Source organism: Scardinius erythrophthalmus (genome assembly GCF_964197995.2).
Source record: "Scardinius erythrophthalmus genome assembly, chromosome: 6".
NCBI lineage: Eukaryota > Metazoa > Chordata > Actinopteri > Cypriniformes > Leuciscidae > Scardinius > Scardinius erythrophthalmus.
In genome coordinates this window covers 32,605,283-32,631,202 of record NC_138226.1, presented here as the reverse complement: position 1 = coordinate 32,631,202, position 25,920 = coordinate 32,605,283, and the positions used below count along the sequence as shown (strand labels likewise).

General features: G+C 44.7%; 1 protein-coding gene across 1 annotated transcript in view; it reads left to right on the top strand.

The window, feature by feature from the left end:
- The window catches only part of LOC308691838 (coiled-coil domain-containing protein 148-like), a gene marked incomplete at its 5' end in the record, with an annotated part of 188,327 nt that overhangs the window by 137,105 nt on the left and 25,302 nt on the right, over positions 1-25,920 (top strand). The window contains one exon of the mRNA XM_081367401.1: positions 368-574. Within this exon, the coding sequence (XP_081223527.1) occupies positions 368-574 (207 nt within the window). The remainder of the gene's footprint in view (positions 1-367; positions 575-25,920) is intronic.

The following is a 25,920-nucleotide window of genomic DNA, read 5'->3' as shown; positions in this document are numbered from 1 at the left end:
GTCTCCAAAAAACATCTTGCATACAGACAGCTGGCATACTCACACTCAACCCCACAAGATCATGCTGGTGAACCAGCTTCACCAGCTCCGTTTTGCTTTAGAACAGCACAAATATGCTGGTCCAACAGTTAGATCAGCACTATACTAGCATAAACCAGCCTGGACCATCATGAAATCCATGCTGGTGTGAGCTGGATTTTTCTGCAGGGAAGCTTTTTGCGTCATAAAAAGATTTATAGCTGCAATCGCTGCCAAATGTTTGTCGACTAAGCTGGGGTCTGAATACTTGTTTCTGAATATGTCACTGTGTTTCTTGGATATGCTTGTGCAACAGTTATTGAATTTGTGGGTGTTTGTTATATTGCAGAGTGCACATGAGCGTTGGAGTGACTGGTATCATTTCAGCATGACACAGAAGAGTCTGGTACTGCAGGGCTGGCAGCGGGATCGCTCAGAACTGCTCCTGAGGGCGGTGAGCGTGTTAGAGGACTGCGGGATTTCACGCCTACAGCAGCAAGAACTTCAGAACCAGCGTTCACACCAGCAGAACATCTGCCTCAAGCTCAGAGAAAAGGTTTTTACATTTACCTACATCTTAATACACTGCCACACTAGGTCTTCTGTTTTAATAAGTAATACATCAAAAATAATACATTTAAAATGTAACATTAAAACATAACTCCACTTCTGTGCAACACTTCAAACCTTCAACCTTTAAAGTTTGTGATCTTTGAAATTCAGTCAAGAGGTCAATCTTTGAAGTTTAGATGAGTCATGTATTTTTGTCAGAAATTTGGAGGTCACAATTCACCAAACTCAATGGAATACGTATCTTCACATGAGCTTATGTTTCCTGTCTCCTGTAACTGGAAGTCAGTGGAGCGCAAAGTTTAGTGTGGCTGTGGGGAGGAGAGTTTAAGAATCCTGTTTGGAAATCATTCATTTTGCAATTCCATTTAGTGGATTAGGAACACACAGAGCAGGATTATAGTTTGCAGTCTCTTTGTAGCAGCCCAACATGTCTACACTTCACTAGTCTGGCTCTCTCTTTGACTCTTTCTCGCACTTGTCCTCTCTATATCTCAGAACTCTGTGCTTTTACCTGATAAATAATATTCAGTCAATACTACAGTAAAGTGTATTGTAGCATGAGAATACTTTGTATTTTAACCCCCGTTTCATGTTTGAGCTGTTTTAACTGAAAGCAACATGCACTGACATACTTAAAACATGTCACTGCTATTGTTTTGGCTCAAGATGCCCATAAGTACTGTTTTTTTTTTTTTTTTTTTCTCTCTCTAGGGCACATTTATTATAGCTACTTAAATGTAGGCATAAGGCATAATTCTGGCTTAATCTAAGTGCTGTCTGTGAAACCAGGCCAATGTTTTTGGTCATGAACTGCATAAAAAAAATAAAAATAAAAATCTCTGAGGTCAACATATAATGTTATCAAGATTACATTAAAAATTTAGAGGTAATAAGCTATTTTCTATCATGTTTTTGACGGTCTCTTTCAACAGTCTAAATAATTTTGATGGGCGTGCCAGTAAATGTTTATCTTACTTTTACTTTATAAAAATGGTTAAAGATTTCTGAGAAAAAAAGTATAAAATATCAATCAGAGGACAGAAGGCATGAAGTAGATTATGTAAAACAGGTTTTTCAGCAAAATGTTGGTCATTCGTGATTATGTCTCTCTGTGTGATAAACTCCTCTGTCTTGTTAACTTATGACTGGCAAATGCTTTTGCATAATAAATCATCAATGGACGGAGCAAGCTTTTGCACGCAGAAAGGATATGGCACCAATTACCTGCCATCTGGGTGCTCGCTCCCGTTACACCTGTGACGTACAAGAAAGCTACCCCGCCCCTCGCGCCCATTCGCGTGCGTCGTCGGCGAAAGGAGGAAAGAGAGTGTTTTTTAGTCCCGCAGAGGCCGAGACTTCTGAAGTTCAGGCGACTGGAAATGTCAATATTGCAGTAAACGAGCCTGTTATAATACATGCAAGCCTGCAAACAAAGTCCGTCACAAGACGTGTTGACGCTCTCTTATATGCTCGCGCTAACTGAAAGCTTATGTGTTTCCCCCTGTGGCTCAATGGCGGAATCCTAGGCTTTCGTGCCAGAGACCCGTGTTCGAATCCCGGGTCTGCCGGCAGATAAAATTATGCCGTCAAGGCTTTCGCTCTGTCAAGTTCCCTTAAAAGGCAACTGTAGATGCGTATTTTGCAGCCAACGAGCGCGTTGTACTACCCGCTCGCCTGCACCCAAACACCGTTTCTAAAAACGAGGCCTCAAAGTCTTCCTAGCCCACCTAGGAAAGCGACAGTGTTCAAGTCCCGCTGCGGCCAGACTTTCACCAGACTTTCACCAAAACTTCCCGCTCGTTCAGTTCCAGAAAATGCGACTGTTCCAGAGTATTTAGCAGAAAACAAGCCAGTACTACAGCCCGTTTGCTTGCACACAAACGCCGTCTTTACGGCGACCCGGATAAATCTCATAAGAGTGTATTTTCTGGTATTCCGGGTGTAGTGTATGAGTGTAGTAAAATGCCCACAGCCCAGTGCTCATTCCTACACACAAGCACAGCCCGCCATTGGGATTGAGCTGATCAACAAACGGACAGGGAACTACGTCATCACGTTGAAAGGTCACGCCGGCGCCGGCAATACTGTTTGAACTACTATTCTTATTCATCAGAATGTTATTCATATACTATTCATATTCACTGAATACTATTACTATATATATAATAGCAAACAATACTATTGGATCTATCCTCCTACGTACGGTAGCATTGTAAACAGTGGGGCGGTACTTGCGCCGGCGTGACCTTTCAACGTGATGACGTAGTTCCCTGTCCGTTTGTTGATCAGCTCAAGCCGAACTATTGAAGTTAAAAAGTCTACAAATTATTTTTTATTTTTTTGAAAATGACCTATCGTTTCGCTAGATAACAACCTCTTCTTCAGCTGTGATTTTGAAACTGCATTGATTTGGACTTTAAATCAATAGTAACCAATGAAGTCCATTGTTAGAAGAAAAATCCAGAAATGTTTTCCTCAAAAAAACATAATTTCTCTCCCACTGAGGAAAGAAAGACATGGATATCTTGTCTGGCATTGGGGTGCGTAAATTATTAGGAAATTTTAATTTTGGGGTGAACTAATCCTTTAAATTTATCGTGTTTATGCATAGGTTAACTTACTGAATGGACATGAATGTGTTAGTTATTTGGCCCCTGTTTTTTCTACTTGTGACTTTATGGTATCTTGGCCATACAGTAAGTCAATTACATTCAGCAGAGCGGAAGTAGACCTGTTTGCGTCTCGAGAAAACGCTCACTGTCCGAGATTTTTCTCCAAGAGCAAGGATGCGCTGGTCCACGTCTGGCCCCGCTGCCCGCTCTATGCTTTCCCCCCCGTCGCGCTCCTACCTCAGGTATTAGAGCGGATCAGGGAAAACGGATGCTCAGTGCTACTAGTGGCTCCGTTCTGGAAGAACCAGGCTTGGTTCCCAGTTCTGATGCAGCTGACAAGCACTGCCCCATGGCCGATACCAGTGAGAAGGCACCTCCTCTCTCAAGCCAAGGGCTCGATCTGGCATCCTCGCCCGGAGCTTTGGTCCCTGCCTGCGTGGGCCATCAACGGGTACCCGCTGACCTCCCGGAGGGAGTGTTAAACACGATCACGCAGGCTAGGGCCCCCTCTACGAGACGGCTCTATTCCTCAAAATGGTCTGTGTTCTCTAGCTGGTGCACAGCCCGTGGCATATCACCCCCAAATTGTGGGGTGACGGAGGTTCTCTCCTTCCTGCAAGAGCTACTGGACAAGGGCAGAACCCCATCCGCGCTTAAGGTTTACGTGGCGGCTATAGCAGCGTTCACTGAACCAACGCTTGGCCAGTCACTTGGAAGGAACGATCTGGTCATTCGCTTCCTTAGAGGAGCCAAGAGGTTAAATCCTCCCAGACCTCCCTCAGTTCCCATATGGGACCTTTCTACGGTCTTGGAGGCCATGAAAGGTGCCCCATTCGAGCCGATCCAATCAATAGATATCAAACACTTGTCTTTCAAGACAGTATTTCTTCTGGCTCTCGCTTCAGTAAAGCGTATAGGGGACTTACAAGTGCTCTCAGTGAGCGCAACATGTATGGAGTTTGGGACAATGACTCGGAAGTCATACTCAAACCGAGGCACGGGTACGTTCCTAAATCCCTCAACACACCGTTCAGGTCTCAGGTGATTTCCCTGTCGGCCCTGCCGGTCTCTAACGAGTAGAAGGACGCCAGCTTCCTTTGCCCGGTCAGGGCATTAAGGGCTTATGTGTCTCGCTCGTCTGTCTTCAGACAGACAGAGCAGCTCTTCGTCTCGTTCAACGGACGTTCTAAGGGACTAGCCGTGTCGAAACAGAGCCTATCCAGATGGATAGTTGATGCTATAGCTCTGGCTTATGCCTCAAAGGGCTTGCAGTGCCCGTTAGGTGTCAGAGCGCACTCCACAAGAGGCACGGCCTTGTCGTGGGCTTGGTCTAGTGGGATTGCCTTGCAAGATATCTGTATGGCGGCAGGCTGGGCCTCCCCATCTACATTTCTAAGGTTTTATAACCTAGAGGTTCCCGCTTTGCAGGCTAAGCTGCTTTCGGTCTAATAAATCGGTATTGTCTGCCCCGATGCTTTCGGCCCAGAATACTGAAACTGCTTGAGCAAACGCTCGCTGATCGATCACGCAGCTCTATGGGCAGTGTATAAGACCCACAATATTTATCAGACCAGGCCGAGTTTGCTGGACTCTCTGTGAGTTCTTGATGATCATGTACTATATGAGCCCCAGGCACTTGCCCTTGGGAGTTTGGTATTGGATCTCAGCATGCACGGCGTTTTACACTGTGTTCCCCATAGCGTAAGATATTATGCAGTACGAGAGAACCTCTCGTAAGAGAACGTACTCGGTTACTAACGTAACCTCGGTTCTCTCTAGAAGAGGGAACGAGTACTGCGTATCTTTGCCGTGCCTGCAACACGCTCTGGTTCGCTCCGGCGATAAAAAACCAGCTAAACCAGCCTGTCAAAGCTATATTTATAGCCCAAGCGGGACGTGACGCAGTGGGTGCGAAGCGCCCCCATTGGAGGGGCCCCACGATGGGGCCTTTCGATAGGCTGCTGCAGTTGCCGCAGGGCAGCCAATAGGCGCGCGAGCTGTCTCGCCTATGTCTGCATGCTGCCACAACGCGTTTTACATTATTCCAAAATTAAGGATAATTTTTGGCTTCAGTATCTCGCGGAAAAGAGATTTCCCCGTAGCGTAAGATATTATGCAGTACTCGTTCCCTCTTCTAGAGAGAACGTCTCGGTTACATATGGTAACCCTCGTTCCCTGAGGGAGGGAACGGAGACGTACGTCGTGGTGAATGACGAATAGGAATCTCGCTAGAGAGGCCAATCTACTTCGAGTGAAACTAAACGAGCCAATGCATATTGGCGTGCAATCATTTGCATCAGCTGTGCAGCCTCGCAGCGCGGGTATTTAACGAGCAGCTGGTGTGATTGCACTTCAGTTTTTTGCTGAGGAGCCGAGCCGGTGAGCTGGCTGCCCCGGCGGGTCGCAGCAGATGTGGCGACGGGACGTACGTCTCCGTTCCCTCCCTCAGGGAACGAGGGTTACCATATGTAACCGAGACGTTCCCTATCGTACGGTCACTACGACGTACGTCGTGGTGAACGACGAATAGGAATCCCTACCAAAGTGCCACAGCTGCTGCACCCCATCCAGCGCCCTGAGCAAGCCTCAACACCTTCTTGCCTGTAAGGACGATAGGAGAGGGCTTACACCAAGAGTATCCACACTGTTGTTCCGTGATAACCCATACAGTGAGATATTGGATAACACTGGGAAAGCGTGCCCGAACTGAGGGAGGGGAACGCTGCGGGAACCACATTCTTAAGAAGAGTTATGTGGGAAAAGACATATGGACTAACCCAAGGGTTGTACTGCATATGAATAATGGGTGACTTAGCCCAAGGGAAAGACACAGGCTTCCGTTTAGGAGCAGCCGTGGAAGATATACACATATGGGATCCCTGTAGGGTCACACATATGGGACCCAGCCTAGACCCGGTTCTCAAGGATTCAGCGGATAAAGGCCTGGCACCGGACGCTCCGCCACGTCCGGGCCGAGGGTGTTTGGAGGACTCGACAGGTTTTGACTCTGGAGCAATAAGGGTGCACAGTAGGGTGCAGCAAGCCGACAGAGCCGGTACTCACAGTGTTTCTACCCATTTAGGGTGAAAACACGGGAGGACACGGGCTCTACACGTAGGCTATAGTATCTAGCGAACGTGTTAGGTGTCGCCCAGCCCGCAGCTCTACAGATATCTGTTAGCGAGGAGCCACGTGCCAGCGCCCAAGAGGATGCAACGCCTCTCGTGGAGTGTGCATGCAACCTGAGCGGGCAGGGCACGCCTTGAGCTTCATAAGCCAAGGCGATGGCATCCACTATCCAGTGGGCCATCCCCTGCTTGGAGACAGCCTTTCCCTTCTGCTGGCCTCCATAACAGACAAAGAGCTGGTCTGAGGTCCTGACGCTTTGGGTTCTGTCCACGTACATACGCAGAGCGCGAACGGGACAGAGCAAAGCCAGGGCTGGGTCTGCCTCCTCCAGGGGCAGCGCTTGCAGGTTCACTACCTGATCTCTAAAGGGAGTGGTAGGAACCTTGGGCACATAGCCAGGCCGGGGTCTCAGTACAACATGGTTGTCACCCGGCCCGAACTCTAGGCACGATTCGTCGACCGAAAATGCTTGCAGGTCCCCTACCCTCTTGATCGAGGCCAGTGCAATCAGCAGCAAAGTCTTCAAGGAGAGAAGCTTTAAGTCTGCTGACTGCAAAGGCTCAAGGGGAGCATCCTGAAGTGCTCGGAGCACCAGGGAAAGGTCCCAAGAGGGTATGGAGGGGGGACGAGGAGCATTTAATCGTCTCGCCCCCCTAAGGAACCTGACGACCAGGTCGTGCTTCCCAACTGTTTTGCCATCTATGTGGTCATGATATGCTGAAATAGCAGCAGCATGTACTTTAAGGGTGGAGGGAGACAGCCTTCGCTCCAACCCTTGCCGCAAGAAGGAAAGCACTGACCCTATCGAACATCTTCGGGGGTCCTCTCTGCGGGAGGAACCCACTCGACGAACAGGTTCCACTTCAAGACGTACGCACGTCTCGTAGACGGCGGTAGCGCAGAAGTGATGGTGTTAAGTACCTCTGGGGGTAAGTCACCTAGAACCTCCGCGTCCCATCCAGGGACCAGACATGGAGTTTCCAGAGGTCCGGACGCGGGTGCCAAAGGGTGCCCCGTCTCTGAGTCAGAAGATCCTTCCTCAGAGGAATGGGCCAGGGAGGGACTGTCACGAGGAGCATAAGTTCTGGGAACCAAGTCCGGGTGGGCCAATAGGGAGCCACCAGAAGGACCTGCTCCTCGTCCTCCCTGACTTTGCACAGGGTCTGTGCAAGTAGGCTCACTGGGGAAAACGCATATTTGCGGAGGCCCCGGGGCCAGCTGTGTGCCAGTGCATCCGTGCCGAGTGTTCTCTCGGTCAGGGAGTAAAACAACCGGCAGTGGGAGGTCTCTGAGGAGGCAAACAGGTCTACCTGAGCCTCTCCGAACTCTCTCCAGATCAGCTGAACCGCCTGGGGGTGGAGTCGCCATTCTCCCGGGAGCACAGCTCGTGATAGCTCGTCGGCCACACGGTTGAGCACACCGGGGACATACATGGCTCGAAGCGACCTCAGATGCTTCTGACTCCAAAGGAGGAGATGGCGGGCGAGTTGCGACATGCGACGGGAGCGTAGACCACCTTGACGGTTGATGTACGCAACGGTCGCAGTGTTGTCCGTACGGACCAGCACGTCTCTGCCCTGTAGCGGCCTTTTCAGGCGGCTCAGAGCGAGACGTACTGCTAGCAACTCGAGGCAGTTGATGTGCCAATGCAGTTGGGGGCCCGTCCACACCCCTGACACTGCATGCCCGTTGTATGTGGCACCCCAGCCCGTGGCAGAGGCATCTGTGAAAACCACAGCATGCCTGGACACCTGTTCCAAGGGGACTCCTGCCCGAAGGAACGAGGGGTCTGACCACGGACTGAAGGTCTGGCGGCACTCCGGAGTGATTGCCACCCGGTGAGTGCCGTGATGCCACGCCCATCTCGGGACTCGGCCATGAAGCCAGTGCTGAAGCGGTCTCATATGGAGCAGGCCGAGCGGAGTTACCGCTGCTGCCGCTGCCATATGCCCCAGGAGCCTCTGAAAGAATTTCAGTGGGACCGCTGTCCTGCCTTAGAACGTGTTCAAGCAGTTCAACACCGACCGAGTGCGCTGCTCTGTGAGGCGCGCTGTCTGAACGACCGAATCCAACTCCATACCGAGAAAAGAGAACCTCTGCACGGGGGCGAGTTTGCTCTTTTCCCAGTCGACCTGAAGGCCCAGCTGGCTGAGGTGCCTGAGCACGAGGTCCCTGTGTTCGCATAACTGATCTCGAGAGTGTGCTAGTATGAGCCAGTCATCAAGATAGTTGAGGATGCGAACGCCCTGTTCTCTCATGGGAACAAGGGCCCCCTCCGTGACTTTCGTGAAGACACGGGGAGACAGGGCCAGCCCGAAGGGCAGGACCTTGTACTGATATGCTCGACCCTCGAACGCAAAGCGCAGAAACGGCCTGTGTCGAGGAAGAATCGAGACATGAAAGTACGTGTCCATCAGGTCGATCGCTGCAAACCAATCTCGGGGACGGATGCATTCGAAAATGCGTTTCTGCGTGAGCATTTTGAACGGTAGCTTGTGAAGGCTCCAATTCAAACTCACTGATCCAAGATCGGTCGTAACCCACCACCTATCTTGGGTACAATGAAGTAGGGACTGTAGTGCCCTGACATCATATCGGCTGGAGGGACCGGCTCTATCGCGTCCTTCGCCAGTAGGACTGCGATCTCCACACGCAAGACATGGGCATCGGCTGCTCTCACTGTAGTGGAGTGGATGGCCCGAAACTTGGGGGACGCCGGGCGAACTGAATCGCATAGCCGAGCCTGATGGTCCGAATAAGCCAGCAAGACGGACTGGGGAGCGCTAGCCAGGCTCGCAGAGACCGTACAAGCGGGACCAAAGGGACCGTAGGCTTACCCGGAGTGGGGCAGCGAGGTGGAAGACAGGGCTCAGCTCGGAAGGCTCTCTCTGGGAGGCGGCCCGTAGCGGAGTCTGAGTGTGCTGTGCAACACTTACCTGAATCCACGAGGCAGGAGGTGCAGGAGGCAGCTTGGTTGCATTCTCGAACCGCACACTGTTGCCTGCTGGCGATAGAAGAGGCGGATGAGAGTGGTGAGGATTCTGTCCTCCCACTGCTCTCCTGGCCCTCTTCAGACCCAGGGACAGAAGAACTGCTCTTTTTTTTTTTTTTTTTTGAGAATTTGGGTACCACTGTGACTCCAGTGGTGGAACACTCAAAAAATTCGTTCCCCGGCCCTCCACCAGAAAAGAGCAGCTCCATCCATCTCCGGGTCACCCATCTCAGGGGTGATTGTTTCACCGACCACTTAAACAGTGGCTGAGACGGGCGGTGTCATCCTCCTGCAGCGGACACAGTAGAGCAGGCTGTGTCGGAGTGTTTTTATTTTTATTTTTATTTATTTATTTTTTGCAGGGGATGACAACCTTGGCGACAAGTAGACTGAGGGGCAGCCCACGAGGCACTCTGGTGGTACGTCGGGGAAGCACTTCAGTCTGCTGCTGACTGCGGAGAACTGCTGGGCCAATTCTCAACAGTGTCGCCGAAAAGGCCACCTTGTGAGATGGGAGCATCGAGAAAGCGTACTTTGACGACGTCTCGCACCTCTGCAAGGACAGCCAGGGGCGCTTCTGGACCACCAAGGTGGACATCGTCTGGCCGAGGGCCTGCGCTGTGACTTGAACACGGTCAGTCGACAAGTGCAGCTCAACTCCGGCTCAGAACTACCCTCGTGCAATAAGAGTGCCTTGGCCTCGCATGCAGGGCAGAGGTGGCTCGCCAGAGGCACAGCCACCCCACCAACGAGGGTAGCGAGAGAGGTGAAAACTTAACAGAATTTGGCACTTTTGGCGTTCCATATTTTGGCACCAATATAGCTCCATACTCCTAAGTTTTCAATGCACATCCGAGAAAGACCCGGGAAAGCATGGCTGTCAGTTCTGAATCTGATTCAGCATAAGCACACACACTATTACAGTGGGAACTCAGCATACCCTCATTTCCAGAACAAACAGGCCCTCTCTCCGATGCAGCAATCGACATCTGCCCTCAGCTGGAGCCCTGAATGAAACGCTAGGTTCCTCCAATTTTGAAGGACCAGCAATCTCATCCATAAGCTGCACAGCTTGTGATGCGCTAGAGAGGGAGGGGCCCTAGGGGGTTGGTTCCCCCAAGGAGAAGCCCTCAGCTCTCAGATCACCCAAGCCATTTTACTGAAGTAGACCTCTCCTGGTGGCCACCAGGGAGGGCGCTACAACAGAGAATAGACAAGGAGACCGCGCACCTAGAGCGCCGAGCGAGCGCTGGGTTGCCGTGACAACCCGCGCTGCAGCCCGGCAGCTCGACGGCACACGACACGCTGAGGAGCGAGAGATCCGTCGGGTTTTCCCCGCGAACGCTCTCGCTCATGGTCCCCCAGAGTGTCGAGCAGACCTGCAGCTGTGCTTTTACACACAGCAGCGGCTGGCCAACAACAGAGGGGACTCAACTTTCCGGAGAAAGAAGAGTTGACCGGCGTGCCGACGTGGTCATGTTCCCGTGCGAGAACATGAACCACCCACGAACACAGTCTCACATGTTTCCCAGGCATGCGAGACAGTGATCGTGGCCGTCAGTGAGGACAGGAAACGACCGCAACCAGAAACACACGGGTGGAATGTCATCTTTAGAAAGACGCCACTCACACCCATGTAAGCTCTTTCAGGGAAATACTCTCCTAGGTACTGAAGCACGCAGGGGAACGGTCGCAGCGGACACAGACAGGAATATGCAACCTGACGTGCGCTGTCTCTCTTCACGGCGGTCTTACCAGCCATAAGAACGGCTATTCAGCGCTCTTGGCGCACCGTTACCAGCTGTGAAAACAGCTTTTTTGTTTTGCTCAGTCAGAAACACAAAAACAAAAAGAGAGAGAAAAGGAAGTCGACCCCGCTGCTGCGCTGTATCGCCCGCACCAGACACGAGAGATCATCTTGAAGAGCTTGCTCGTTGTTTGATCACTCAGTAGATTAAACAGCATCGAAACTCTCGGCTCCGAAGCAAAAAGCTGAAGTGCAATCACACCAGCTGCTCGTTAAATACCCGCGCTGCGAGGCTGCACAGCTGATGCAAATGATTGCACGCCAATATGCATTGGCTCGTTTAGTTTCACTCGAAGTAGATTGGCCTCTCTAGCGAGATTCCTATTCGTCGTTCACCACGACGTACGTCGTAGTGACCGTACGATAGGGAACCGAGGTTACGTTAGTAACCAAGTACGGTTTCTTGAATACTCCACGCACCACAAGCTGTGGTGGAGGCCTGACATCTATTTTTAAGAACAGTTTTTTGTGTCAACCATTATCTGTCAGCACTTTTTTAAGCTTTGAACTGCAGTTGTTTTTATTAAATGTGACTAATCAGGTTGCGTGTTCCGTAATATATCGACCGCCTATACACAATAAGAACTTTATTTGTGAGTTTACTTTTTTTTTTTTTTTTTTTTTTAAGTAAAATTGTATTGAAATATGATAAATTGCTACTAGTGGGTGATTTTAACATACATGTGTGCTGTAATAAAGCCATTGGTAAGAGATTTTTTTTAATGTAATTGATTATTTTAATCTTATACACCATGTGCATAAACCCACTCATGTTCATGGTCATATTTTAGACTTAGTTTTGACTTTTGGTTTATCTAAGCTTTTTCTGACCATAAGTCAATTATTTTTAAGGTGTTGACACCACATAAAATTGAAAAACCTAGAGATCAAAGTAAACTAAGATGGGTTTTAAACGCTGGAGCTATAGAGCAATTCAAAAACTTATTTTACGAAATTAATCCTTTTTATTTAATGGACAGTTTTTCCCTTATGGATTTAGACTCCTCACTCGAGGTGCTATATTCCATTTGTCTACCCTTTTGGACTCAGTAGCCCCACTTCATGTCAAAAAGTGCAAATCCAGACCTGAGTCCTGGCTGAATGATGTGATTCGTGGGTTTAGGATAACCTGTAGAAACGAAAATGGAAAAAAGACAAGTTACAGGTATCTTTTCAAATGTTATGGGAGTCTCAAGACAACAATCAGAATGCCGTAAAGATGGCTAAGAGAAATTATTTTGCAGAAGCAATTACAAAAAATAGTAGTAATCCACAAGTTTCATTGAATATAGTAAATTCTGTATTTAATCCAACAACTGATGTGTTTTCTCACCCTCCAATTATCACTTGTGAGTATTTTTTGGATTATTTTGTCCAAAAGATCTCTGAAATTAAATCCATGATCGAACCTAGTTTGTTTGATCCTTCAGTTGTCCGGCCACCATTTGTTAGTTTTGACCATTTTGAAATGATCTCCTTGCAGTCACTAGTCGAGGTAATCAAGCAGTCAAAACCAACTGACTGTTTTTTAGATATTATTCCAGCGAGATAAGTAAAGGAAGCATTTGATGTTCTTGGCACTATATCCTATCTATTATAAATAATAGTCTTTTAACAGGAGTAGTCCCTAATCAGTTTGAACATGCTCTTGTCCAGCCTCTTTTGAAAAAAAAAAAAAAAAACACATTAGGACCCTGCTGTTGTATCAAATTATCGGCTAATTTCAAAGTTACCTTTTTTGTCCAAGGTTTTGGAGAAGGTGGTTTTAAATCAAATAAACATATTTTTGCTTCAAAACGATATTTTTTTATTTTTCAGTCAGGTTTTAGGGCTTACCATAGTACTGAGTCGGCTTTGATCAAGGTTTTAAATGATTTATTCTTCAGCAGTTCTTTTCTTACTGGACCTTAGCACTGCATTTGACACCATTGACCATGAGATTTTACTCTCATGCCTCGAAAAGGTCGTGTGAATTCACGGTATAGCTCTTGCATGGTTTAAGTCTTTTCTTTTAAATAGAACTTTTTCTGTAAATATTGGTCAAGATTATTCACAACCTGCTTCTTTGCTTAGTGGGTTTCCACAGGGGTCCATTCTCAGCCCAGTTTTGTTTTCTTTGTATGTGTTACCCCTTGGGTCAATTTTTAGCAAGCATAGAATCCCCTTTCACTTTTATGCAGATGGAACAGCAAGAAGCGAGTCGTTGTGGGACTGTATACATGACATCAAATCATGGTTATCTTTACATGTTATTAGATGCTATTTTATCTATCAAACTAAATGAAGATAAAACTGAAGTTGTGTGGTTTGGAGTTCCAAATAATTTTGTTGATCTGGGTGGTTTAGCCCCCTTCTGTAAGTCATTAGTGCGAAATTTAGGAGTTATTCTTGACAGTGATCTCAAGTTTGAGAAACAGATTTATTCTGTGGTTAGATCTTGTTTTTATCACTTGAGATTAATAGCGAAGGTGAAACCATTTTTGTCCACTCGTGATCTCGAAAAACTCATTCATGCTTTTGTATTTACAAGGCTAGATTACTGCAACTTACTATTTGTCGGCATAAATAATTCATTGCTTTACCGCTTACAACTGGTCCAAAATGCTACTGCAAGGCTTTTGACAGATACTCGTAAGAGAGACCTTATTACTCCAGTTTTGAGTTTTTTACAATGGCTACCGATCGATTACAGAATAAAGTTTAAAATTTAGTTTTTTGTTTATAAATCACTGCATGGTATGGCTCCTTTGAATTTGGTGAATTTGATTGAGAAATATGAACCAAAACGGTCTTTAAGGTCAGCTGACCAGCTGGTTTTAACGACTCCTAGAACTAAACGGAGAAGTGGAGATCGAGCTTTTGTTGCGTTTATAGCTCCAAAACTCTGGCATGATCTACCCCTTTCTCTCAGATCGGCACCCACATTAAAGGGTTGGTTCAGATTAAAATCAACCTAGTGTCCTTTGCACCATGACATCGAGCCAAACACCCCCCCAGAAGCCTTTTTTCCCTTGGTTGAACATTTTTAAAGTTAGAGCTTATTTAGAGATATCAGCCGAATGGCTGAGTGCAGGCGCTTTTGGCTCCAAATTTGTATCTCGTAAATTACCCCACTAATAATGCCCAGAATGGTACCAAACTTCTACAGTAGTACAAATTAGGTTCTGTACTAAAAAACGAGGCATTGGAAAGTTTGTAAGTACATCAGGAGTTTATTTAAATAACACTTGCCTGACGGCTCATGCTACTGCTAACCCGGACACCGACGTCACTTCACTAAGTTGAGAAAAGCACGTAAAAGTCCTGACAGAAAGCAATGCAAATCATTTGTAACTCTAATGAGAACAGTCTCAGTACTATGGTATGGTCTAAATCCTGACTGAAAATCCTCACAGATATCATTTCTTTCTAAAAAGGAACATAGTTGTGAGGATACTGCCTTTTCTAGTATCTTTGACAGAAAAGGTATATTCGAGATCGGCCTGTAATTGACCAATTCTGTGTGATCAAGTTGTCTAGTTATTTTCTTTATTTTTTTATATTTGTTTTTATTTTTGCTCTTGGTTTTGTGTTGACTTTTAAGGCCCTTTCACACCGGATGCGTAACGAAAAAGCGAATAGTTCGTGTGCGAATAGTTCGCGTCAAAACTCACATGAGCCGCGTAAACACGGTCTCTATCTCTATCTTTGACGATTAGCTTTCTATCCCAAATGTAGTTTAGCCTGCTAGCCTACACAACACAGGACTATACAACAACTAAACCTATCACACAACATACTCACAGTCGTGATAACCGAGTTGGTTGGCAATGCTACGCCACACAATCATTGTCCTTGTAGTATATGATTGGCTGAAGTCTTTTCTGTCGCCGCAAAAGAAAAAAAAAATCGACATTGAAACGAAAAAAAAAAAAGTCGTTTTTTCGCCGCAGCACATTCGCGTTCGGTGTGAAAGCACTCATTACACAAACAGCTGATCAAAAAATAAAACCATCGCGCGAATTATTCGTGCGTAAAAATCGCGTCCAGTGTGAAAGGGCCTTTAGTAGCGTGTTTTGGGATGTTCAGATTTGATGCTATCCTTTTTGTTGATTGTCACCATTGCTGAGATTCATTTGCTGTTTCTTTATGTCTGTGTGCATCTAAATTATGTTGTAGTTCAAAACTTTTTTGTGAATGATGAGTTTAAAAATCCTTCATAACTTATAGATCTTTTGCTGTAGTTTCACAATGGTGGTAATATAAAATTATGGTGTATTAAAACAACACATTTTTAATAAGAGATTAGACACGGGATGAGATCAGTGAATCAAACATTATGCAATGTCATAATCAAAACATAATCAGCAACACCTGATCTAATTTTTGTTGGCTTTGTTTTTGCCTCAACAAATGTGTCTTAAAAACTTAACAGCAGCCAAAAACAATAAAACATCAAGGGTCGATCAAGGTCAATTAAACAACATTCGCCGTTCTGGGGGCCGATATATGGGGCAGCTAGTTAAAATGTGTTCCACAGTTTGTAGTGGGTCTCCGCACTCGCATTGAGGACTATCCGCAATGCCCCACTTCATCATTGTTGCCCCGAAGTGTCCCACACCTGTCCTCAGGCGGTTGAGGATTGTCCACTGCTTTCTGGTCAGGTGCTGGCCAGGAACGTCCGTGGGGTTGCTGACTTCCACTGGTCCCTCCATTTCGCCTAGACCTAGGCAGCCTTGCAGATGTCAGCTGGTGTAGTGCGGAGCAGGTCTTGGGCATGTGTGGCAAAAGGCAAAAGGACTTGAGGCGATGTGCTGTGGTGTCTCCGTGGCGATTTTTTTGAAGGAGGTGGGATTCCCTCATCTGTGCCTCTCGAGCGAGAGCCAGCATTGCTCTTTCTCGCCTGACCTCTGCAGGGGCGATTCCTCAGAGGACGGGCGGTTGGTTGGTTGGAGTGGCTTGTAGGCAACCGGATATAGTCCGTAGGGCGGTGTTAAGGGCAGTGTCCAGCTTAATGACATGGGGGCTACAGCACCAGGCCGGAGCACAGTATTCAGCACTTTAGAACACCAGGGCCTCGGTGACGATATGTATGATAAGGTGTAGACGTATGAAAAAAAATCGGTGCATGGTCTAAAAGGGTTGTCCCTATTCTCTTAATGAGTAAATGGGTGTGTTTTGGGCATAACGTGAAATAAGCCAACCAGAGTCTCATCTCCCATTCCCTTTAAAAGCCAGTTGCACTCGCACCATGGCAGATTGCTATTTACATGACGGAATTTCCAAGCGGAAAGACAGAGCATCATCTACGGGACAAGCTGGATTCCACCATATCTTAATGTACACTATATTAATCTTTAACATTGTAATCCTTTTATTTTTTTAATATTTGGCTTTTTAATATAGGCGCACATTACTAATGTGCTCTTTAAATAACAAAAAAAAAAATTGCACCATTGACTTTAGACCAGGTTTTTGTTGGTCAGTGGTCCAGTCTATTTCAGTTGCCGTAAAATGCATTTGCTATTTAAACAACTTGGCGCAGGACGTAAAAATGATAACTGCGTCAGGCTTAAACTAGCAAAACACACTTGCATAGCGCTTGGCGCTGCATTGCGCCGGGTGTATGATAGGGCCCCAGGTGTTCATCACTAGTGTTTAGTGATGTGATCACATCACTAAGTTTAGTGATGTGAGCTGCATTACATGCGGGATTGAAATGGTGGCTACAAAGAAATCTCTAAAGTTTATTTTGTTCATGGTCATTGATTATTGTCTTGAAAAACAAAGACAATTTGACGGTCGTCGTAGGAGAAGCCATATCTTTTGACACTGCCAGAATTTCGTCGGAGGTAAAATTTGCTGTCGGTGAACACGTCAAACTAAGGATAAAAAAAATGCATTCTGGGTGATATTTGTCGTTTTCGAGAAAGTAGCCTACTAGAATATACTGTGAATTAACAGCACTCTAAGTAGACACTCAGAGGCTGTGTTCTAAATCACACCCTATACCCTCTTTCACTATTCCCTATATATCCCTGTTCACCAATATAGTCCACTTGGACTATATTCACTGAGTGAATAAAAACAAGTGAGTTAATTCAGACACGGATGAACACCTGCTGTTAACAAGCAGAATCACTTAAGGAATGAGGAACAAGAAGAACAAAAAAAAAGATGAAATCAACTGAAGATAAAAGACATAACATCTCTGAAGATCTTAACAGAGGAGGTTTATACAACTCCACAAACAGCATTACCAGCTTCACTTATTACTAACAGAGTGACTTATTTCTGTCAGGTGTTTACAGAAGTTCTTATTGAAAGGTGACAGAGGTTTAGATGTCATTTTTTTTCTCTTCATTTGATGTTGCCTTGATGGTGATCAGTGTTTGCTTTAGTTGGGCTCTTTACCCTTGCCTTTTGAACATTAGTTTTTCTTTGGCTGTTGTAGCTGTGTGTTTAAAATAATACATTTGCTATGGCAATAAAGCTAAAAGAGAACAGGATCAGAGGACAGTGACTAAATGACTATTTGTTAGGGGTGTAATGATTCGTTTTAACAACGATTCGATTCGTATCGCGATTGTGGTTGTCGATATGATTCAAGGACGATATTGGTTCATTTAGAACGATACGATCCGAAACGATTCAGTGACTTGAAATCGATTCAGTGACTTTTTAGCCAAAAATTCTTGTAAGGGAATCAGGTATCAATTAATTATGGATATAAACAAACAAGTAAACAACAATTAATGTCAAATGCATTCACATTTTATTTGAATAACGTAGGACTGCACGATTATGACAAAAATCATAATTTTCGATTATTCCCTTGAAATTGTAATTGTGATTATTAATTACAATTATCACAACATTGAATGATGTTTTTAATAGTTTAGCCATGGGACCCACATTTTCCCATGGTCATCAAGCCGCGACCCACCTTTTTAGGAATTATATAGGCCTATTATAATACATTTGTTTACACAAAAATTGTTGACACACAAGTTCTGTCCCCCTTTACTTAACATACAAAAAAAATTGTAAGAATATGACAAATACTGATAAACAGTAGGCACTGCGAGGTTAAGCTATTAAATAGCAGTCCCAAACTAGTTTTTGTTAATACAATCTTGGTATGAGCCACCCTCAGTCATAAAAATAACAAAATAACCAGTAAGTGGCATTTTGTTATGGAAACAAACAACAAAAGGCTACCATGGTGATACACAATACTTAGAAGAACTGGTAAAGAAACATGGAAACTGCTTCTGATAAATAGCAACACACATGGCATACCAATAACGTAATTTATTGGTATTTTACTTTTATTTCTTATAGTCCAGGCGTTTTAAGCCAAAATGGGGGTCAACCGTGAACAAATTGCAACAGAATCAAACTCAACTGATTTTGTATCCTCAATATGTCCTGAGTAAGGAAAAAAAAGCCCAGAAGAATCCCATTAGGGGAAAGTTCCGAGAAAAAGACCCAAATATATCCTATTCATACGCCTATTCATTATTTTTCTCACATGAATAGGGTAAAAAATTTAACCTTTAGATGTCACCATGAAAATTAGTGAGTTGATTACTTATATCAAGACAAACAAAAAATGTATTACACGTTTTTTGAAATTATTTGTTAACATGGACAAACGGTGCATAATCTAAATACGTATGTGCTAATTTGCATAAATACCACATCAGATCTAAACATTGGGTCTTGCCAGGTGAAAATGTCTTGTTGAATCTTGTTGACACATAACAGTAAAATACTTAATGTTAAGGTCTGAATGGAACCCATTTAGGCTACCCATGACCATTAATACATAGAGGCAGGAAGAAGTACTTTAAACCAGTCTTTATTTATTATTATTGCAGAGATGGGGTTTGGGGCTGGGTCCGTGGGACTGTTTCTCGGGATTCACTTTTTATTTTGCTTACCTTTTGTCATCTGCATTCTCCTTACTATTGTCTCCTGTTCTTCCCTCAGACAGTCCCCCAGAAACAGTCCCACGGACCCAGCCCCAAACCCCATCTCTTAAAAATCAATAAAGACTGGTTTCTAAAGTACTTCTTCCTGCCTCTATGTATTACAAGTATTTTACTGTTATGTGTCAACAAGATTCAACAAGACATTTTCACCTGGCTAGACCCAATGTTTAGATCTGTTGTGGTATTTATGCAAATTAGCACATACGTAATTAGATTATGCACCGTTTGTCCATGTTAACAAATAATTTCAAAAAACTTGTAATACATTTTTTGTTTTCTTGATATAAGTAATCAACTCAGTAATTTTCATGGTGATATCTAAAGGTTACATTTTTTACCCTATTCATGTGAGAAAAATAATGAATAGGCATATGAATAGGCTATATTTGGGTCTTTTTCGAAACTTTCCCCTAATGGGATTCTTCGGGGCTTTTTTTTTTCCTTACTCAAGACACATGGAGGATACAAAATCAGTTGAGTTTGATTCTGTTGCAATTTGTTCACCCTTTTTTCCTAAAATGCCTGGACTATTAACTTACTAATTTACGACGTTGCATGCTCGTATTTCTTTTGCGCTTTAGTGAAGTGATACAGCGCGCTCCGCCGCATTTGCGCGTGCAACTGAAGAGTGCGCGCTACTGCAGTATAGCGGCTGAGAGGACAGGAAAGTCCATTTTTCTGAGGTGAGAGCATAGACTGTAAAAAAAGATGGACGACGCCCCTTCGCTCTCTTCCATTGATGAGAACTGAAGCCGCCAGCGTCCCGATATGGCGCTGACATATTGGAACTTGAGTCTGCGCAGTAGCGATCTCGGGACCAGACCTGCGCAGTAGTGAGCAGGAAGTAAAGCCGCGAAATCAGCGCTCCGCCCTCACTCTCGCAGAATGCACTCAGGGAGAGTGGATTCTGCACACTTTTTAAAAAATTGATTGCAGTACGACAAGAGGCTTGTTAAAATAAAGTAAATACAATCTCCTCAGTCCTCCGAAGATCCCGAAAAAAATGTCCGTTGGTGCTTCAGTGACTACTTCGCTCAGAGAACCTGTCAATCACAGCTGTCAATCATGACGTTACACCACCGCATCACGTAACTAACTAAAAACCAACTTATTTTTGAAACAGACACTTGAACTTACATCAGCGTGATAAAAACGACAGCAAATGAAAGAAACCACCTTTGGAAAAAAGATATTTGAAGTGTAATTTAATTGTTTAGTTGGTCTCACGTCCCGTTGAATAACACGGGGAGGCGGGACTTATGACCTATACTAGGACCAGTCACCGGGGGGCGATCGAGACGTTTTGGCTTCACTTTTCAGGGCTTGTGCGGCACGCTTGGGTGAGAGATTTTGCGCTGCTTGTTGTCTTTGCGCTGCTGCTGGCGCGTCACATATGGCGATGATGTCACAGATAGGCAGACTGAATCGAGTAACGTTTAACGCCTTCATCATTAAAAGTGCTAAGAAAAAACATCCATATAAAGTCTGATGTGCTTAAATCCAATGCGTTATTTCCTAGTATCGATACAATCGATTCATTACCTTTTAAACCAATGTTAGATCGATATATGTCGTCCGGAAGGCCAACTTGCCGAGCACAGATCGATGTAGTTGGATCATAGGAATATAAATCGATACATCGATGTAGCTGATGAATCGTTACACCCCTACTATTTGTTAATGGTTACAATCATCATCTAGTGCTCTGATTGACTGATCTCATTTATTGTCTAATGTGTTTATATGGGTGATGTCTTGCATTTTTGATTATAGTATCACTGTGATTTTACAGATGGAGATCTATCGGAGTATTGATCACAAGCAGAATATATGAAAGATTTTAAAAAGTTTATGCTCAGAACATTTTGAACTTCTGGATCAGCAAGACACACACAGACATCAAGAATCGGCGTATGAATCTCAACAATGGTGACAATCAAAAAAGTTTCATGCTGCAATGCATGTTGCGTACCAGCATAGTAAAAATTGAATTGAATTGTCTGGTTATTTTCTTTCATTTTTACTTTTTGCTTTTATTTTTGCTGTTGGTTTTGTGTTGACTTTTAGTAGTGTGTTTTGTGATGTTCAGATTTGATGTTATCAACATTTTTTAGTGATTGATGAGTTAAAAAATACTTTATAACTGATTGTGCAATACTGTTTGATTTTTTGCTGTAGTTTCTCAGTGTAGTTATATTAAATTAAGCTGTATTAAAAAACACATTTTGGTTAGTGATTTGACACTGGATGAGATTGGTGATCCGAACATTATGTGCTGCCTTCATAATCAGCAACACCTGATCTCATTTTTGTTGACTTTGTTTTTGGCACAACAAATGTGTCTTAACCCTCTGGAGTCTGAGCTGTTTTCTGGGCCCTGGAGGTGTTCTGACATGCTCTGACATTTGTGCTTTTTTCAGTTATTTATAGACATATTAATGGCAAAGGTGTAAATTCACTCTATATAGCACAAACAGGGCTACCAAAATATCTGATCAACATGCATGTATATCAGTGGCGTAGCCACGAGGGGGCCTGGGTGGGCCTGGGCCCCCTCATTTACATGTCCGGCCCCCTCAGATTTCCGATTGCTTAAAAAAAAAAAAAAAAAAAAAAATGTTGATTTGTTAGTCTGATTGATAGATTGACCAATCAAAATGCTGCGCGGTCAAATGCGGCTGTTTTGATTTGAACTTGAACTTGATTTGATTAGCCTATGTCACGTGTTGTGCGTAACTTACGCTGTCATCTTCGCTTGAGAATTCATTAATATACGGTGACAATGGCAGCTGGCGCGCAAAGTACAATATTACGCTTTTTCAAAAAAGCACAGAAAGAGCGAGAAGGAGAAAATGTGCCTACATCATCTGAGTCTGCGGCAGCGAGTGAAGTGGCACCTGAGGCTTCTCAGGACACAGAAACGCCTATTTCATCACAGGAGTGTAGCGGTGAGACTTTCACGACACAGATCGGCATAATGCCCAATGATTTGTCTGCAATCGATGAACCGCCTTCACAACCAGTGATGACCACATTTCCTTACACTGAGTTTGCCGGAAAGAATCGTTGCTTTTCCCCAAAATGGTACAATGAGTTCACATGGCTTGAATATAGTTCAACGAATAATGCTGTGTTTTGCAAAGGCAGGGTTCCCACGCGTCCTGGAAAACCTGGAAAACCTGGAAAATGAAAGACCAATTTTCCAGTCCTGGAAAACACATGGAAAATGGGAAAAAAAGTAAAATGTCCTGGAAACATTTGTGTTGTCCTGGAAAATAATTTTCCCTCCTTGTGGATGAATGCAAACGGGTTAAACATTTTACGCATGAATGTCTGTTTTCAGCTGCCTTCAATAATATCAGAGAATGTCTAATAGGAAGAGAATTGGCCTATGACTAAGCCACGCCCCCAAACGCAATGAGCCAATAATAGTGCGCATAGCTAACCCAATACACTCGGACATTCTCTGCTTCCACGTCCATTGAAATGCATTGCAGTTAGTCAGTTTTCATTCGTTTTTTATATGTTTTTTCTTGTCATTTTAAGTTTAAAATGGTCAAACGGTGTGCATGGGGTACATGCAACTCCGAAACTAGGTATCCTGAGAGGCTGGGCGACGGTGTGTATTTTTTCCCAAACCACATCTCAACCGAGATAAGTGTCTGCTCTGGATTAAGTTATGCGGTAGAACACCACACCAATTAAACGTTGATAAATTAAACAAGGATGTCTACATCTGTTCTAAGGCAAGTCAACAACGTATTTGAACGTTATCTTTAACATCTCTAATGTAACGTTAGGCTAACTTTAGCCTAGCTTCTAGCTGAGTTGTAACGTTACATCATGTCACTTAGCTTCATTCACGTATCTAACACAATGTTGTGTTTTACACAAATATAAGTAGGCTAACACTTTGCAGTTTTAACGATGTCCTGTATGATCGTTCGATCGCGCCCACGCCTCTCTCTCTCTGACACACACACACACACACACGCATTCCAGCATTGCAATCTTGACATCGCAGCCTGTTCATTATGCTGCGTTCACACCAAACGCGAATAGAGCGTCAAATTCGCGCGTATCGCGTCTAGTTCGAAGCTTGAACATTTTGAATCCATTCGCGCATCTAAGCCTGGTTTATACTCGACGCGTCCACACGAGCGCGAGGGTGCGCGCCGCAAAAATGACGTCATTGCGGTGTGGGCGGTCGTGCGCGTTGGGTCCGCAAGACCCAATTTTGCCTGGCGGTGTGTGCGACATTTTTTGTAACAACGCGCGCGGCGCCGCATCTGAAGATGAACGACTTCGAGCCGAATCTGGCCGAGCTCGAATTTCTCATCACACCGGCACCCAGTTTGCACGTCTAAATTAGTTGCTTACATTTAAAAAATGAGCATACAATAGCATAAAAAGTATTTTTAATGAACATAAAGGTCCATGTTTAATAAAAATGTTCACGAAACTTAATGAAATGTTTAGTGAAATTAGAAAATATGTAAGAGATTTTTCATTTATTTATGTATACACATTCTCATATCCATATATTTTGTTTTATTGTCACAAGTAATAATCTCAGGGTTTAGCCTACTGGGGTTTACACTTAAAATGTCAATGACGTCATACACATCGTACGACCAGAGATACTGCTTTACGGCAATCCTTCAGTCACTCTGGTGCTTTCAGCTCTGCACTTTGTTTTCTCTCGAGGCATCGACAACACAGCTGACACAGGTAAACACACGTGCTAGAAGAGTTTTTGTTTTGTTTCTTTCTGGTCCCACTTCGGATGCCACGATGCCATCAAGCGGTATCTCTGGTCGTTATCAGTCCTTCACTGACCAATCAGCGTTCATAAGCAGAATGCTAGCGTGTTATGGGCAACAACAACTCAACCTGTAAGAAATCAGAAGGACAGGAGGACTCGTTCATTCAACTTTCGACCTATAACCCATGTTGAACTTGCAAAACCTACAATTAAATCTGAGATTTCTCATCGGCAATCGGGTGAAAGAGACGAATTTAGCCGTCTAGCCCATAGATATCATATAAAGGCTAGATGTCTCGTCCGCGCTGCTGGCCAATGGAGGTCGACGTCCGCACACGGCGGCCATCTTACCACAGGGTGCTCGCTCGCTCATAACATGGTGCATGTACTTTTAAATAACCATAACTTGCTACATTTTTTAAATTTTTTTCAACGTTATAAACGTCAGAGATGTAGCTATGACACTACATGCATATGAATAATTATACAAATAGACTTCCATATGAAAGAATTATAGCCACGTTAATGACGTTTGTAAGAAACCAAACCGTTTGTAAATCCGTCAAGATTTCAGCGAGATAAGAGGATTTGTGTGCGTGCTGATCACTCACCTTAATACACAGAGCCCTGTGGTAAGATGGCCGCCGGTGATGCCGGAAGTGACTCCGCCTTAAGACATCTAGCCTTTATATGATATCTATGGTCTAGCCCAATAGACGTCCAGTCTGCACTCGTTCAGTCTGCACTCGTTCAGTCTGCACTCGTCCGCGATCACCTCCAGTGGAATTCTAATGGAACTGCAACAAAGATCGATACAATGGGGCTAATAGGAAGTGCCAAGGCTCTCCGTAGACGGGCTCTGGTAATATTGGGCTGGAGCTGTCTGCTTTCATTTCTGCATGTAGCCAGCACAACGCCCCACGTGACACAAACCTGCCAATATGTACGCATTTTGCATAGCAAGTATGCAATTTGACATCTCAGTACGCTGGTAGTAGCCTGGCAAGCCAGACCTACATCAAGATGTTAGGTCTGGCAACTCACCATAGACACGGCTCAGTCCGAGGGGCGGGATAAACGCCTGTCTTTCAAATTCCCTCTGCACGCAATAGGACAGCGCTTCAACCAACCAGAGCGTTTTCCCAACAGCGGAGCTTAGTTGATAGATTCAACTTTTGCCATATCTGGACGGCAAAACTACGAACACATCTTCCTTTTTTTAAGAATGACTTAAGTGCCGTTCTTTGCTCTTTCCTCAAAGAAAAACTTAACTCCAAAGTTACAAAACGCGACCAAAGCCGATTCGAAAGACTGTTCTCCAGCAGCAGCCGTCATTCTTTGTTTTCAAGTAGCAGGCAGGGAACCGTCGCAACTCTGTCGTCATTATGTTAAGCCCGCCCCGCCTACTCTATACACGATGTGATTGGCCTGACCCAATTTAGGTTTTTGCAGCTCAAAAGTCAATGGAGAGTTGCTAGACTATCCTGGCTGCAAAACACATTTTGCTGCCGCTAGGGTGTGTCCAGATTTCTAGGCTATGCTGGTAGGACTTGCCCCTCTAAACTACAGACATGTGACATGTGCAAATGTGGCAAATGTGCACTGATATCAGCAAGTAAAATAGCAGTGTATGAACTAAAGTAGAGAATAACTTCTGTTTTAGTAGTGTGACATTGCAAGTAGAGGAAAGCAGGTGGCATTGTGAAAGACAACAATCTTTGCACAACTTTAAAACAGATACGGTATAGGTACAATATCACATCTGTTTCAAAATATATCTCGATATGATAATATCGGTATATCGCCCAGCCTTAGTTGTGATAACTTGACTCGCACTGTAGCAGCTGAAAAAGTCTTGAAAATGTCCTGGAAAAGTCCTGGAAAATCATTTCAAGAAAAGAGTGGGAACCCTGAAAGCATGTCGGCATTTTCCCGATCCATGTGCAGAAAAAGCATTCATCTGCGATGGATTCACAGACTGGAAACACCTCCGCAGGTCATGCATCAGACACCAAGCCAGCAAATCTCATTCCCTTTCCATTTGTAAA